Source organism: Falco cherrug, chromosome 9 (assembly GCF_023634085.1).
Source record: "Falco cherrug isolate bFalChe1 chromosome 9, bFalChe1.pri, whole genome shotgun sequence".
Classification (NCBI taxonomy): Eukaryota; Metazoa; Chordata; class Aves; order Falconiformes; family Falconidae; genus Falco; species Falco cherrug.
The window spans coordinates 31,447,061-31,465,005 of NC_073705.1; the positions used below are offsets into that span (position 1 = coordinate 31,447,061).

The 17,945-nt window shown below is 35.3% G+C and overlaps 1 protein-coding gene across 3 annotated transcripts in view; it reads left to right on the plus strand.

The window, feature by feature from the left end:
- PLCE1 (phospholipase C epsilon 1) overlaps nucleotides 1–17,945 on the plus strand; it is a 163,928-nt gene that overhangs the window by 106,433 nt on the left and 39,550 nt on the right. For 2 of the 3 annotated variants that reach the window (XM_055720516.1, XM_055720515.1), the window contains exons 5-8: nucleotides 11,532–11,677; nucleotides 13,471–13,729; nucleotides 14,418–14,626; nucleotides 17,311–17,352. In XM_055720516.1, coding sequence (XP_055576491.1) covers nucleotides 11,532–11,677; nucleotides 13,471–13,729; nucleotides 14,418–14,626; nucleotides 17,311–17,352 — 656 coding nt within the window. The remainder of the gene's footprint in view (nucleotides 1–11,531; nucleotides 11,678–13,470; nucleotides 13,730–14,417; nucleotides 14,627–17,310; nucleotides 17,353–17,945) is intronic. The other variant, XM_055720517.1, reaches the window with a different exon arrangement.

Below are 17,945 nucleotides of genomic sequence, written 5' to 3' on the forward strand. Positions count from 1 at the left end.
GTTTATTCTTGTAATGGGTTTCCAAGTATCAGTTTATTACCTAGTGTGTTAATCAAGGTGGCTGCCATGATAAAGGGCTTGAACACCCAATGACTTGTTTCAAAAATATATTGTGAAAAAGGTCAGTCATGAGTGATTTGCTTGAATCCCACAGAATGCGGTGGAATACGTTCTCGGGTTGTATTTCATTTGTGTATTAAAAGTTTTGCGTCATTCCAGCTCTCAAGTCTGAACAGAAATTCACAGGGAAATAAAATTTTCACAGGAAAATAAGAATCTTACAACCTGGTAATGTTGCAGTTTGCAGGATTTACTGTCTGATGGAGTTTTCAGACAGGTGGAAGTTCATATGACAGCCCAGTCACTAAAGATTTGTAGTGTTTACATATATAGACATGTTTTTTTCAGTTTTTGCTTCCCTAGAGGTACTACAGAAAGATGATAGTCATGGTGGAGATTGCCACTGAAGTTGAAATGATTTCTATAATGCTGTGATAGAAAGCCTGGTCACTAGTGTTCAAGAAATAGTTCATAAAACTAAAAATAAATTAAAAAATAATCAAAGAATTAGAGATTTTTTTTCAACATGTCGAGTAGATGCAGTAGACTTGAAAAAGGAAAAGTTAAAAATCTTGGATAACCACAGAAGGATGAGAGATGCTGATGAAAGGTATTACCAAATTGCTGTTATTATTTACTGCACCGCAGAAAGAATATAGATTGCTATGTAATAACTACCATGTATTTAAGGAGGAGAACAGAACTGAGAGAAATGATACACGCTCCCACTGGATTTGAAATACACATATTTCATAATTAATGAAAATAAATAGGTTTGTTTAAGAAGAAATGCATTCTGGTGCCCTGCAGTTAGAAAGGTGCTAATTCTGATGTAAAGAACATATCCAATCTATCCCCTTGTTGGAGTAATGTAATAGGGTGGCATCGAACACTGAAAACCAAACCAGGAATTTTGTTGAATTTGGGAAAAAGGAGAGGGAAATTATATTGTATGCACCTACATCCACAGCTGTTCTAGGCAGTGCATGCACAATCTTAGATATTTAAATGTGGCTGGAATTGGAACTTTATTTATCAGAAATGTTCTTTTACAATACTGCAATTAAAACACAGCTTTTTTCAGTTGTTCCTTAATCCTGAGGTTTACATCATATTTAACAAATATACAAAATCCAAGGAGAAGTTAAATTACTGAAAGGAAAAAGTTTTAACTGCTGTTTTTAAAACCCAGGTTTCTTCCTAAACTTTAATTGACCCAGCGGTCATCCTGATATTTAGGATGGCACTTTGTAATCTCAGCTGTCATAAAGTTTCTGTGTTTTGACCTTTTGTCTCTGTACTGTATAGAAAATGTGACAAAAAATCTTTGTAATATTTCAGAAGACGTTTAAAGGAGAAAGTGAAAACATGGAAAATAATTTCATTTTTTACTTGATGTATTGTAGGAAAATTGGGCACTAAAATGAATGGATCTTCATTTTGGAAGATAAATAATGGAATGGTTTTTCCCTCATTTTCTTCTTGGAACAGCCTGAGGTTTCAAATGATCTTGGAGAAAGGGAATGACATTTCTGTCCCTTTAACATATTTGACCTGAAGTTTTGTTTGTGTTACACATCTTGATCTTACAAGTTGTTTTGTTTCCATGCTGTTAGTGTCAATAGTTCTGTTACTTTGTAAATGTTTTGATGAAAACATTGTTTCAGATACTCTGAATGCTTTTGGTTCGAATTTTCAACAGCAGGTGACTAAATAAGATTTTTATGAAATAAGTTTGGTACAGTATTCTAAGTTTGTTCCGATTCTGGTTTTATTGCCAGCAGACAGTAAGGAAAGCCTTCTTTAAAATGATGGACTTTTTCTGTATTTTTAGAAAGCGTATAGATCCAAACTTGGAAGTGTTGCAATGTAAGAATTAACATCTCTAAATTTTCTCAGGTAGAGAAGAATCTTTCAGTATGTTTCAAGGATGCATAGTATCCCTGTATAAATAAGGATAAATACAGTACTAAGCCAGATGTATTTGGAGAAAAACCTGTGTGTCTGTTACATGTGCCAGTTTATAGAATGTAACTTTGATTCAGTAATAAATTCAGATTTACAGGAGTGGGAAGAAGCAAATCCACCTGTAGATATTTCGCATCTTCTTAAATGTTTTAGGCTTTTAGCCTGTGCCACATGTACATGGATAATTAGAAAGTATTTTGCTATTCAGTTTTATTTATGATTAAGATTTTGGGCTATGTGCATTCAGTATCACCAACTATAAATAAAGCCCATAGTCTTTTAAAGTTTGATTAAAACTGTAGTTATATGATAGTGGAGACTTGGGCACAACATGTACTCATGAGTGAGACACAGTTGATATTTCATTTGCTTCTAATAATATCAAATTGATCATAGAGTCTTGTCAGAGCAAGGCAGTGTATCAAGCTGAAGACAGATATTCTTTCCTGTTACTCAGTGTAATTAGAAGCTGATTCTGAATTAGCTCACAAGAGTGAATTATAGTAACATCCAGCTTTGCAAAACTGTTGGCTTTTGGATTCTCTAAGACTGTGCACATAATAATGGTAGTGGTAGTAGTAAACTATTTTTCTGGTCTAAGAAAGCACTGACTGCCAGAAGTTTAGTTTTCATAGATGTATAAAAACTGTGGGAGAAATACTAAGGAGATTCTGCAGAGTTAGTAGAGCCCTGGTAGCTGGGAAGAGATTAGGAAAATGGTACCTAAGTGTGTTTTAGGACCCTGAGAACTGTAACAACATACTTTTTTCCGTCTCTCCTTTTTGCCTACTGTGCCTTTGTCCATTCAGTTCTTTTCTTGACTCCTGTATGCTATTATGAGTTTCCCGTACTACTTTAATGCGAGTGCGATATGATCCTTGCTCAGTATGATACCTTTATGGTATGCCACAGTCTTCCTGAGCACCTTTTCCTTTTTCTATATCTTTACCCTCCCAGACTCTTGCACACTTATGGTTTTTACTCCCAGCCACACTTCTGCCTCTTGCCAGCAAAGCAACTGCAGAAACACACGTTCAATGTACACATAGTAAACATTTATGTTTATATAAACATTTGAAGTAATTTCAAGCATTGCTTTCTATAAACATGAAAAGAGTCTCTTGTAACTTGATTTTTCTGGCCACGGCTTCAAGTAAAAGAAAAACAATAAAAACTTAAAACAAAATGAAGCATTTAATTTTCCATGCTCAGTATGCATACAAAGCAACTGTAATGTCTTAGATTTAAAGTTGTATCAAATTGAAATATCATTCAAACAGCTGTCTGAAGGTAGTCCCAGTATGGAACTGAAAATGCAGAATAAGAGGTTCAATACATAAGGTGATTTTTTTTTTTTAAGGTTGAATTGCCCAAAAATAAGCTAAGAAGGTAAAAATATTTGAACTGTTCAGGTATAGCACTGCTGCTGGGGTGTTTTCATCATTCACTAAGTCATTCTTGTAGTCAATAAAGTTAATTAAAAATGTGGCTATTTAGGACACTAATTAATGACATTTTTATTTTTAATGGTTTAAATTTGTAAGCTTTCTTCATTTTCATTCGAAACACAAATTTAAACCCCCACTAGCAAAACAGGGACGTATCATTTTAGTGAAATAATGGAATGTAAATAAATATTGCACTCTGTCTCTTAGTTCAGCATTTTTTTGCAATGCTTAAATGGGTTTGCATAATCCTTTAAAAAAGATTGTGTTTGTACAAATATCAAACTGTTTCCAGTCCTTGTTTGGAATAGCGTTTAATCAGATTTAAAATGGTAAATGTTCTTTGTGAGGTTATATAATTTTACTCAAGCATGTAAAGTGAACCATCTGTTCATAAGCTAGGCAATTTGAAATTCTCAGATTTTAAAAATGCATCTGTAAAATTGTTGCATATTATACCAAGCCCCCAAAAATTTTAATAATGAAACTTCAGTGAAGCCCATGTAAAATAAACCTCTTCTGTGTTACATACTGTGATTCTTACATTCATCAGTATGCACTTGATGGGTTTGTGCACAGTTAGCAATACAAAGGAAGCCAGTTGTTAGTGCTAATGCTGCACACTGCTCGTGTTCTAAAAAGCCTCATAAATATGAATCTGCTCCTTATGGTTTTGTAAGAATAACATCGCTCAACAACACTTTTACTTTGTAGAAAGACTTTGTCAGGTTGTGAAAGGTGCGTTTAATATTTTTTTTAGAGAGGGAGAAGTCAGAGTACACTGATACCCAAAGAATTCTGCTTTTAAACAAGATAATGTATGTTTTTCCCTCTTGCCATAAATACTGCATGATATCCAGTGAGGGTTTGTTGTTTTATTTTGGGGGTTTTTGCATAGATTTTTCATGTTCTTCAGATTTTACTTAAATTTCTTGATTTTTATCAAAGTCATTAAAACCAGAATGGCTTTGTTAAATGGGTTACAGATTGTCAGGTATCCTTTTGGATACCTGAAAAATCAGCTTCCTGTCTTCCATTCAGAGATTTTTCATACACATACTTTATTATATCAGTATTAGAATTGCTTGCTTGCTTCCTGTAGCGTAGGCAGTAGTTAAATCAGCTACAATTTATTATAGAAAGATATCCATGGCTAATTTTTATGTTAGGTGTTAGAGAAGGTATGTATTGTAATCTTACTTTGTGGTAAACCAAAAGGTTTTATTTTACTTACTAGCAATCGCAAGCGTTAAACTTCAGGTAGACAGCTGTGTTTGCTCATTTCACCTCTGAAAGCTGCATTTCTCAAGGATTATGAAGTTCCTAAAAAATGTGATATAAAAATAGAAGACATGTTCTTCCATGTAGCATCACCCACTGAAGTATGTAGCTTGGGAATTGCTGTAAAAGCCTGATAAAGTTAAGAGCTGGGGAAATTAGTGTAAAACAGTACGAATGACAAAACACTGGGCTTCACAGCTGGAGATTCTTAACAGATGTTTTCTTCCTCAATACCACCTCTGCATTTATATTCTGGTAAAAGATGAATAATAAATTAATTCCCATTAAAAAATTAATCACGGAATACATTCTCTAGCAGCTAAATATAGTAAATAATTTTATATATGTATGAATTATTATAATCTGGAGTATTAGAAGACTAAAAGAAGAAAAAGTAAAGTAAATTGTTAATTCAGCATGCATTAAGCACTGTTCCATCCTGTGTACTGCATGGAACAGGATTCGCATAGACTAAATGGTAAACAGTCCTGTAGTTCACGCTTGTAAGGACTTTAAGGTCATGTGCCAGACCTTGAGGATCAAGTTCCATCATGGGTGTCTCTTTTATGTCCTTCATATTTTATTAGTAAAAGCAGCTGAGCATCAGTAACAAGCTATATCCTGCCCCTGATAAATTGGCAGATGTTTGCCTGCATATATACATGACTAAATCAGTGGTAGTTTAGAGATAAGGTAATCAAAACCGGGCTTATGTTATTTTTTTAATGTTTTTATTTTTTATATGTTTTTTAATGCTTTATATAGGTTTTCTGTGTTTAAAAGTTTAGGGTGGGTTTAATTTTTGTTAATAAAATGCTAAATAATTAAATAAATAAAATGTTAAATAAATATATTCCTGCTATTAATTCTGACAGTTGAATTTTAGGAACTTACATTTTCTTTATAAATATATAAAAATATTATATATATATAAAAAAAAATATGAAAGTATATTATTCATTATACAAATGAAAAGGGAAATCTGAAAATCAGAACAGAAGTCTGGAGCCTTCTAGGAATGTGATGTTCTGAAAAAGGAATGTTTGTGTGTCCTAAATGAAGGTCTATCATTACTCCAAGTCAGGTGAGTTGAAACACTGAATGAGACTCAGTAACTGACTCAAAAATATTCACAGTATGTTTGAAGATTAACGCTGTTATGCCTTTCCCAAATGCATTAGCAATACCTAACTTGAACTCATTTGGCAACTTTGACCAAAGTAAGATAAGCCTAAAACCCTTTAAAAAAGTTTGAATAGATTTTAGTGCAGTTAAAATAGAGGTGATATAAAAAGATAATTGCGAAAGAACCTAAAACTCTACAAATCTTACTGTACTACTATGCTTGAGATCATTGCTCAGCTACAGTTTGCATTGCCTGCAAATGTGATGCAGATCCTTTGTGCTCAGACTTGGATTTGAAGGAAGCTCCTATACTTCTGAAAATTTTAAATAAGGGTACTTTACAATGTATCTAAAATTAATTCAGCACAGTGTTGTCAGTGCTTCTCTGTATTGTGGCACCAGAAAATATTTACATCTTAACTAAGTATCTGTACGATTTGATTTTGCTTTTTTACTTAATATTAGTGATTATTTACATACATTAACATATTTACTTAATATTAGTATACAGTAACCCCAAAGGACACTAATTTTTATCCATCTGAATGAAAAGACGGATGTTATTGTCAACTTGTTTAAGTGGATTGTGTTTTAATTTATGACTTTCCTTGTGTCTTGCCATCATGTGGGTTACAGTAATGAAGCCAGGATACATTTTCTCATACTTTTCAGACTCATCAGCAGTGCAACGGAAATCTAATTATAGGTTTGCTGTGATGATTTCTGTTCTGAAGGGAGTTTGAAATGAGTTACGTAAACAGAACTGTGTAAGTTGAGTGTGGAAAAAAAAAAGTAGACTAAGGAAAAAATTACTAACGTGTTGATATGTAGATTGTGATGTGATGTTTAAGTGCTATCTAACACAAAAGCTTGGCCCAAAAAACGTTACTTCTCATTCTGAGGAAAACTTGCAGTGTATTTTGATCTCCTTGGCACAGCCCCTGCTGCATACCCTTTTGGCTGGGGTGTGCTGCCTGTGGTCCCAGAGCTAGCTGGTTCAGGCATTGCCTGAGCTGTAAAGCCCTGGTGCTGCTGGCAGCCTGATAATGGGGCAGCTGGCTCCCTGGTGGCACTTCACCCTCAGGTTAGGTGTGGTGCAGCTGGGGAGGTAGCTCTGCAAGCCAACCAAGGATGAACTCCTGGAAGGGGAAGCGCTGTTCTGCATCTAACTGGCTGAAGTGTCCAGAAGTTAGAGCCTGCCAGGATGGAACTCCGCTTTGCTCTCTTCCCTCTGCTAGAAAACCCCTTCTGGAGGTAGAGATCACACCTGGTTTTAGTGACAGAGAAACTGCCACTCCAAAATAGTGTCTGCACTACATGCTTGCCAAAGTGGAAGAAACTGGGTTTTGAATTCAACTTCCAGGTGAATTCCATTGCCACTGAGAAATAAGTAGATATACAGAGTTGTTCTCGCTTTGTGTGTGTGTGAGATGCATCTAGCTCAGGTGTACACAGACAGCATCTGAGAAATCCCATTTCTGAACTTCCATTTGAATTAAGATTTTGAAGTTTGTTATGTCTTGAATACCATCTGTGCAGAGGAAGCTTATGCATCCCTGGCATCAAAAATGTAGTATGTGCATTATCAGGTATTTTGGGGATCCAGTGGCAGCTATACAGTCATTTGAGAATGTCGGTGGCTCCTGCAGAGGCATACCTTTGAGGATATACTCTGGACTGCTCACATTTTTATCAATTAAACACAAAATTCAAGAGTATGCTTACTGAGTATTGCTTAATGTGAGTGTATGCTTTAATTAATACACTGAAGTTTCCTCTAAGCTGTCATATGTGATTTTTCCTCAAGGTCACAGTCCTTTCAACTTACCTGCATTTCAGTGTTGTTTCTACATAATTAATTTTAGTTGGGGCCTTTATGAGTAATGAGCTCAAATTAATGCCATACCCAAGCTGTTCCAGTATGCATTTACTAAAGAGCTTTGGAATATTGCTCTTCATGATCCTTCAGTTGAATCTGCAGTTGAATCTTCAGGGAGTTCAGAGCTGGGAAGTGAGCTCAGTCAGCTGAGGTTCAGCTTTGATTTTCTGCTCCTTTAAAGCCTATTGATTCAACCAGATCTCCCACCTTCAAAACTTCTATTAATAAAAATCCTCCATGGCATTTTAAGTGGATAACTGACACTTCTGGTTGTTAATTCTGTGTTTGTTTCCTAGTTGGGCCCCAGGACCACATTTAATTTTGGGGAAATGCCCCCTCAGCTCTGTTATCTGATTGAATTCTCTTCCCTTTCCAGCAGCTGTCTTCACTAAAAAAAGCTATGAGTAGAAAAGCTGTTGCAGATGTTAGACACAGCATTCAGCAAAAAACCTCACTAAACAAAAGGAGATGAACTTTGTTCACAGCTCCTTTCCTCTGCTCTCTCTTGCTGACAGTACTGTTGCATTTTAATCATCACTGTTCTAGTCTCAGACTGATGAAACCTTCAAAGAAATCAGTTTTAGGATTCCAGGCTACTGTGCATTTTGAGAAGTCCATAACCTCCCTTTCTGGGTGCTGTATGATGCATTCAGATTAATCAACCAAGAGTCCCTGAATAATTCATAGAAAAACTTTATGGAGACCTGATGGTATTCAGAACCACCAGAAAGGCCAATTTATACGCCTGGCTACTGCTAGATATGACATAAAAGAACCATAACTCGAAACAGTCTATAGCATATGTAGAGGAATAATTCTGTTTCATTCTTAATTTCATCAATGCGTAAAATAATATGAGTGAAATGTTCCAGTATCTGCATCTGACTGAAGTATCCCAGCCTGCTCCTCACACTTTTCCTGATCTCCAGGAAAAATTCAAATACCAAAGTTTCTAAAGGAGGCATGTTCATTATTTTTCAGGAGTGGGTAGTATCTTTAGATGATCAGGTCTATCCCCTGAGTCTGGCCAATCCATTTTACCTGCCTTTGCCCATTCTGTTTTAAAATTTAGAGATTCAGACACTTTATTTTTCCTTCTTATTTAGTGAAAGATCTTTAAAATGTTTTGTATTCATCCTGTAACTCCTGTTCTTGTCATGCAAGAGGAGTGAGCGTAAGATTATGGCAGACTATTGTCTTTTGCACCCTTATTTTGCTCTTACATATACATACGCCATCTCGAGGCTGCAAAGACTTGTTCATGCTGACCTTCATCATTTTTTGTTTGCTTTTACAGAGTGTTTGTAAGGGTTCATCATAACTGTTTACAGCAGTCCTAAACTCTCTACTAAATAATATTTCAACAAGTGCCTGTCCTAGTTTCACGGTTGCTTTTTAGTGGGGAGTCTGAATTCATTTGCCTTTTTAGACATTCTTGATCAGTTTTGATACTGTTTTCTCCTAACATTACATCTTTACTATCTTAGATTAAAACAGATCTGTTTAAAATTAGATTATTCTTTAAAATGTTTGAACACATATTAATCAAACTGTCCTTGCCACACTTGGTATTTCATACCAGATAAATATTAATTTTTTTTTGTGAGATTACATGTTTAGTGTTTGCATTCCCTAACAGAGCCATTTCTGGAAAATGGGAATCGTATCCAAATACAATACATAATTTTATTCCAGCATACACAAACAAATCTATGCCAACCTTGAATCACAGGTTTAACTGTTCTGTTTCACAATTTCTGATATTTTAAATGCATTTATTTTATTACCTTTTGTTCTGGCTTTGCCCTCGTTTGGCCCCCATGTCATGCAGTACTCTGGTGGTTTTTTTGTATTTTTCCATACCTTCATGCTCTCAGCTATGCACTTCTTTGTTGATTCAGTTTTTACATTTTAGGAATAACCAGTTGAACACTTCAAATAAAATTTTAGCTAAATTCAGATTCTCATTCAGAGCTAGTGCAGTGGTTAGCTATGTCTTGTATAGGTATCCAATATGAATAGTTTTTATTTGTTTATTTTTATGTTGTGGCCTCTGCAGCATTAAGGCTGTATTTGGGAAAGCTTCTTCAGCACGTTTACATGCACAACGTTGGACTCTGGTACTTGTTCTACCTTTGTTGAAAACTCTGTACCTGCTATCAGCTTCTAATCTTTTCTATTGTTACAAGTGAGTTATAAAACATACAGTAATTACTGAAACAGGAGTTGATCTGTTTTCTTTCAATTATCGCTAAACTTGAAGCAGGTTTCTTCCAGCTCTTGCCTTCCATACCCACATTTTTCAATGATGGCTAGAGCAGGTGGAACACTGTTTCCTAATGGGTCCTTTGTCCCTTGATCTTCACATCTCATTAGAGCATCCCCATGGTACACACTCCCGAGTACGTCCTCACCGCATTACAGGCAGAATAATTTTGTAGCCTAATTTCTTCAGGAATTCAGTCTTAATGTGGGGTTTTTTGGTACACACATATACATTGCATGTGTTGGAGCTATGGCTTGTCTTCTGATCTCCATGTTTCTCAATAATTGTTCTTGATTGATTTGGGCGTCAGAAAGATTAAATATTAACTTAGATTTTTCATATTGTTTGATTGTTCTCCCTCAGGACTGAGAGGCTCAAAGTACTGCATCTGTATACAGTTGCATAAATGGAAGCCCTATGTAGTTTTTTTTTATTGGTTTTTTTTTTTTGCTGTTAGTACTAATACATTTACATTTTATTTCAAATGCTTGATTTTTTTAGATAAAAGTCTATGCCCCCTAAGGGGTGAACTAACATTTTCTGATTTTTATAAGCCTGTCCTCACACTGGTATTGTCTGTAAGCACTTGAATCCTTCAGGACCAAAGAATGGAACTCAGTTTCAGTAAACAAATAATGTTTATTGCTTCCCAAGTGTTTACACAATGACAAAAATCAAGCCCCCGGGGAATCATATTGTAAAAAGGAACAGTTGGTTTAAATTAGGTTTCCATGTGAAATATAGCTACTTTTTATGGATGTTGTGGGAACATAAACTGGAGAGAAAGTCTGCACACTGATAAAATGAAGGTTTGATTTTTATTTGTTTAAATACAAACAGAATTACATACTAAGGATAATTTCTGATTCTGACATTTATTGATCACCAAAAAGAAGTTGGTAGTATGGCCACACTCAGGAAGGTGGGGTTTTTTTGTTTACTTCACCTGTGATCTTGCAAATAGGTAATGTGGATTATTTTAAATATCCAGTGCATATAGAAACTAGCAAATTTGTACATAAAATACAACTACCAGTTTTATGAAAGTCAGTGAAAATAAAAATCCGCATTTATCAACTGTCACTGTCCATGTTGTAAGAACAAGGGTTATTCAGTGTGAGGCTGAGATTTGTAAGCTGTGCTAATGAGAATTTACACTGCAGATCTCTCTGGCAGCTTTAGAAATCAATGCTACCTTAAGCTGTCCATTTTCTTCTGGGGCCTGAATGTATATTCAGAATATCTTATATTAAGGTACAGTATTTTTTTTTTTAATGTAAATATTTCTAGAGTAGTTAATGATTTAACTGTTGTAACATGAGTATGTCTGTATGTTAAGGTACATTTGCAGTGCATATGTGATTTGGCCATATGTGTAAGTAGAATGTTGATAGATACCCTCCTGACAGAAGGAAACAAAAAAACCCCTGCATTATCCATCAAGTGTGCATGAATCCTGTAAGTGATGTTGCTTTGGCTGACTGTACTGTCCATTTTATTTTACAAGGTGAGCTCATGGGTTACCTGGCTGATCCTGACTGCAGGTTCTATGGAGGAGAAACGAGAAGTCTTCTCATATTTAGTACATGTGGCAAAATGCTGCTGGAATATGGGCAACTACAATGCTGTAATGGAATTTCTGGCAGGGCTAAGGTACTGACAACTTTTAAAAAATGATTTTTCAGTGATAGAGTACACTGCAGCTTCTGTTAAGCAGATGTCTCTGGAGAACAATGGGTAAACAGAAATCCGTGGCTAAATCACATCATCTCACCCTGTGACTTTCTAGTAATCCCCTTTATAAAAATTGTGCTAAAACCCTTTTTTTTTTTTTTTCAAAATGCTCTGGAGACACTATTGGTTTTCCTGGTACATGCTAAATATGTTGCGTTAGAAAACATAATTTATTTTTTTAAACAAAAGTTTTTTAAATTTAAAAGATGATGTGCTATTTATCTAATCAACTAAAACTAATGTGACTTGGGGTTAGTGTTTCCAGAAGACAAGTGAAACATAATCATGGTAACGTTCTAAAAGGGTCAGCCTAAATTGCAAAAAAACTAAACCCAAAACCAACCCAAAACAACAAAAAAACCCAACATAACCAAAGAAACTGCTAAGCCTCTGGGGGTTTTTAACCTTTCCAATTTATGTATACTGACTGATGTTGGAATCTCATGCTGACATGGCCTTACATAGCCAGACCTGCAGTGTCTCCAGGAGGAGAGAGTATGGGGTTAGAAACAGCATTGCTCGCTCTTGTACAGGACTGCAGGTTCACAGGGGGCTGGGTGAGCAGGAAAGCGGTGCCTTTGCAAGAGCAGTTCAGAGGGCAGCAAATTGGAAGGAACAGGGAAGACTTAAGATCAGATTCCTTCTCTCTTTAGTTTTGGCCCTCCTTGTATACAGTGTTTGTGTACCAAAGCTTTGAAATGTTTGTATTGTCCCTCTTTGTGGTTTAGTAAGGATTCTCATTGAGCTATTTGTTTACGCTTTTGGTATATAAAACACATTTGCAACACTTCTAGGCACAAGGAGTCTTTCTGAGCAGAACGCATCCAGTCTCCAAGCCGTGTAAGTTGTGATGAAAAATGCAAAGCCAACTGAGGGCTTTATTTTATCTCTAATGCGTCTGCACAGCACAAGGAAAAGAGGAGAGAGGAAGCCTGGTGATCAGCAGCGTTTCAGGGACAGGGACAGAAAGTGGGGTTAAAGACATTCTACTGTTAGTGTTTCTACAGTCCTTTTGGTATGTCTGGGGCCAGGGGAGGGTAGGAAGGCCATGTTATCACATAGACAGACAGCTCAGGTGAGGGAATTCCCAGTGGTACTTGCAGTCCTTGGGGAGCACCAGATGCTATTTCTGTTTGAAATCAAAGATTCTTTTCATTTACAGCACTGCATTGATGTGTGAGAGCTGGAACGTGGTCCTGACTTACTTATTTCTTTAAAAATAAATAATTTATGTTGTGAGTGAAATGGGGAAAAAAATAATGTAAATTATTTTAAATAAATTTAATTTGAAAACCCCTTTTGCTAACTTTATGGATTGTTCATAATACAACTAAAGGAATTTGTAATAAACCATCTGGTTTATCTTTATGCCATTTCCTTAATCTTACTGCTTCCCAGCCCTTATTAAGGCAATGACACAATGAAAATGTTAGAAAGCCTACTTGTCTTATGCAGCTGGGCTTTTATTAAAATGTCAGATGTTACTCCAGTAGATTAGACTGCTTGTTTCTCCTTTTGAGTTTTGTTCTTTAATAATTCAAAGCAGGGGAAATGGTCCACTAACCAGAATTTTCATGGAAATAATTACCTTGATTTCATTCATTCATTTCTGAGTAATGATGGTAATTTCCTCTGTTACGTGTATGCTGTGGGTGTTGATGTGAATTAGTTTAAATTTTTCTAATAAATATTGTGATCTCTTTTTGCAATAGGTCAAGAAAAGTTTTAAAAATGTGGCAATTTATGGACCAGTCTGATATTGAAACCATGCGAAGTCTGAAAGATGCTATGGCACAACATGAGTCATCATCTGAATACAGGAAAGTGGTCAATCGGGCACTCAATATTCCAGGCTGCAAAGTCGTTCCTTTCTGTGGTGTATTTTTAAAAGAGCTTTGTGAAGTTTTGGATGGAGCATCAAGCCTTATCAGACTCTGTCCACGATATAACTCCCAGGACGAAACGTTAGAGGTAAACAAGATTGATGCTCTAAAGAGGTTATGTTTACAGGCATCCAGTGCTTTATTTTATATTTATTATTTTATACAAAGGCATAATCTAATTAAAGTTTTCTAAACCAGACTGTTAGCAGGCTGTTCAGTTACATGGACCTTGATTTCATTCCCATAGTTACTGTAGTAATTTAAATTTTGTTGTTTATACCTGGCTCAGTATCGGAGTACTTTAATGTTAGTACCAAAGGATCATGTTTATACTTTGGGTAATGTATGTATGTAAATCCTTAAAGATGTAGGTATTTTCTGTTAAGTGCTGTGACCTTCCACTTAGCTCATTGAGAATTGGAAGGTTTTCAGTTCCTTACAAGTGACATTCAGAAGCTCAGTGGATCAAGTTTCTCCTCTATGAAAAGAAGCAATTCCTTTGAGTTTTATCATTTCAGTTTTAAAAGACAAATGCCCCTGTTAGATTAAAAGAGTAAGACTGAGGCTTTAAAAAAGTTTTCGGGAGTTACTGTAACATATGTTACTTGATTTATGCAGTGATTTGGTCTGTTTAGGATTAGAAGTCGGTACAAAATCCCATTAGAAGCTAATAGGAAATATATGCTAAATATTCTTAATTATTGTAAAAGTATCTCCAGTGAGTAGATGACACAATATTCTATTTATTACTATACTAATATTTTAGATATCTCTAGTTTGTTTCAGATTACAGTGGACAAGATAATTTCTTGCAACGAGTAGGCCAAGATGGTTTAAATAATCCAGAAAAAGAATCAACAGCAAACAATATCTTTCAAACTATTCGGAGCTGCAATCGCAGTTTGGAATCTGAAGAGGGTGAAGATAATTTTAGTGAAGGGACCAATTCAAGGAAAAACTCTTTGAAAGACAGAAACCGGTACCAGTAAGTCTCATTTTATTTTCTGTCATCACCTATGTATTTCATGTTTTTAATCTTTAATATCATTTTATCAAGGCTTACTTTTAAAAATAAGGGCAACTTTAACATCTTCTGTTGTGTTTATTCTTTTCCAATTCATAACTTTTCTCCCTGCAGCTGTGCTAAGTATCTGATACTCAAATGCTTGGAAACTATATAGTTACATTTTCCCTTGTGGTGTAGTTACTTCATCTCATAGTAAGAGTAAATCCTTTTTGTGTTACACATAGAGCATTGAAAATCCATGGTTGTGATTACAGTTTTGATCTGTGGTGACAGGAATAGCACCGGGACATACTGTTATCAGAGCTCAGAACATTATATTCTGCATGCTTGGGCAGCGTTCTACTCCCTTCGAAATAAAGGTTATTTATTATCCTTCAAAAGCCCTCTTCTTTTAAGGACATGCTCATGTGAGGCTTTTTTAAATTATGTCCAGAAAACATTTGTAAGTCAGTACACATTGTGCATTTGCAGATTGCTGTAGTCCTGCTATTTTGTATAGAAGTTTACTTAATTGTGCCCCATGTAAAAAAGCCCAGTGTTCAGTAATCTCAGATTTTCACTTCGAAGACCTGGTGTATTCTGTGCTATTCACCAGCAAGAAATGCGATAAATGCAAAGTTTAAGACATCACTTGATGTTCTAGAATCTTGTTTTGCAGTGAAGTTGCAGCCCATATAGACAGGTGGACCAGCTTTAATCTAAGTAACCGTGTTAGGATAACTCCAAATTTAGTAACAGAACTGTACTGTTCAGAGGTGAAGCGCTGTAAAATTACATGAAGACTTGCATAAAATAGCATGCTTAGATCCTCATTTGAATTATTTTATTGATAATGTCTATCAGAAATATCCGTATGTTCAGAAGTATCCAACGTATTTCAGCTACTTACAAATAAAATCTAGTAAGCGACTGCCTAAGAAGGAACTACCATCTTCCTGTTTTAAATGCATTTATTTCATTAGCATGCAATTCTAAATTTCATTTCAAATAAATAATCATTATTTCCTGAAAGAATGGTTTCTAATGGAATTATTCACATCTGGCTTTAGTTGCTTCTGGGAAGCGGAGCAGTAGATCAGGCCAAGAAAGACAGATCCACTTCTCTGTCCATTTATGTTATCTCTGACTTCAGTTCAAATACTTTCTTCCAGGAATTATTTTTGTTAATTAATATGGTTTAGAATCAGCTTGCAACGCACAGTTCATATGGAGAATAAGTTATGGAAATCAACGTTTCACTTGGATGAACAAAGTAGAATTTACATATAAAAGAGAACAGTATGGAGAAGATGAAGTTCTTTTTGTTATGTGTTTATGAAATCAGTTCTTGGTAAATTAGTTATTTATCCGTTATATTTAAATATAATCTAGTAAGTTCCAATGTAGTTGAAGCGGGAATGAAATGCAGGGGACAAAAAGCTAATGTGACACTGCAATGGAAGTTTAAAATGTAAATGAAAACTGCAGATAGGTAATTAAAGTATTGTAGTAATATATATAATACCTCATAATATAATTATATAATAAATAAAGATTATGTTATATAAAATATATGTGAATTATTTTATATAAGAATAATTATATAATAAATAAATAAATAAATTACAAAGTTATATAATCCTAGAATAAAATTATTAGTATCTGTAGTTCTGGTGCAGTAAGGACCGATTTTGACAGTTAAACGCCTTTTGGAAAAATCCTTCCGAAAGTGTTTATTTAGCTGAAGTACCTCATAGACTGGAAATTCTTTATTCACCTACCATCTCTTTCCTGGGCATTCAGAGAACCGGGTGAGGCACAGGACAAATTGCTGCAGAGGCAAAGGGCCATATTCTGTTGTCCATGTCATATGGAGGCTGTGATGTTTGGTTTATTTTTAATGCTATGAACAGCTAAAGAGTTCTAAAGAAGAAACTTGGATCTCTTTCTTGTGAAACTTTGTATGCAAATATGAAAGTCATATTTGCATACAGTATTATAAAATCCAAGTTACATAATAATTTTTATTACCTGATGATTGCAGGTCATAAAAGCAGAAAAATACACTGTATAATGTTTCTCATTACTTTAAAATCGCAAGACAGATTTTCAGCCTTTTGCTGATTTGGAGTAATGTTGTGGAACATGAACCCACCAAAGCTGGTAGGTTAGTTTGATTTGAAGAAAATGAAAGGCATCTAATAAAATCACTGGGTAGTGGGTATAATTACTTCCCCAGTTGTGTTAGCAAATAAACTGTATCCTTCTGTGCTCAGTGACCTGTCTAATCACCCTGAATATCTGTATGTGCGAGATAAATATCGAGCTTGAATCTTTATTCTGTCTTGAGACAGAACTCTGTCTTAAGAGTTCTCAAATAAAGGTAGGCAGTAAAAGACAAAAAAAATCAAGTTTGAAATAAAGTTTTTGTGGAATTGTTTATCAAATGCCCTATTAAGATACTCTAAACTTTGATGCATCGCTTTATTAGCCTGATCTCACCTTCACTTTTCAGCTTTCCTAATTACAGTAAATACCCTGTAAAATATTAGAGGAAACCCTCAAGTTCTTTACTTTTGGTATCCCATGCAATTTTCCCCTCTAAAACTGCAATCTGTTTTAACGTTTCCTTTATCCTTTCTTTTCATTTCCTTGCATCTCAGTGCAGCACATGTAAGGAAAGCTTCTGATTCAAAGCAAGTAGCGTAAGTGTGTTCTCAGTAATTGATGGCTGTGTCGCTTTTGGCAGCTCATGTCAAAGGTTATGTTTCTGCATATGGTTATGCGTGTGTCCTTGGCTTACCTGCTTCTTGTATGTTTTAATCTGCAGCGTGCCAGTGCTATCAAATGTGAAATAAGGCATAAACAAAGCTCTGGCATTTCTGTCTGCACTGTATTAGACTCCTCCAGCCATGCACTCAGAATTTGAGAATCTTAATCTTGTGTAATACAGGTATATATTTTAATGTACATTTGTCTGGTAAGACTATGGTAAGACAGTTTATAGCAGCTCAGTTATAATGCTTTTTCTTTTCAGGAAGATTTCCCAAGGAAACAGAGCTACAGTTAAGGCCGATACAGTTATTTTGCCTTTGTCAGCCTCCTCACCACAAGCAGTAAATCCTCAGCCTGTTAGTCACTTTTGGCTAAATTTGGTGGAGAGACAGAGATCTCACTGATTAATAAAGTCTTAAAGGAATCATTAGAATCGACGTATGGAATAAGAGAAACATTCAAATTAGTGCCCTGGGTAGGGAAGAGTTTGAGGAAGAGCTAATGGTTATCTGTGCTGTTCAGC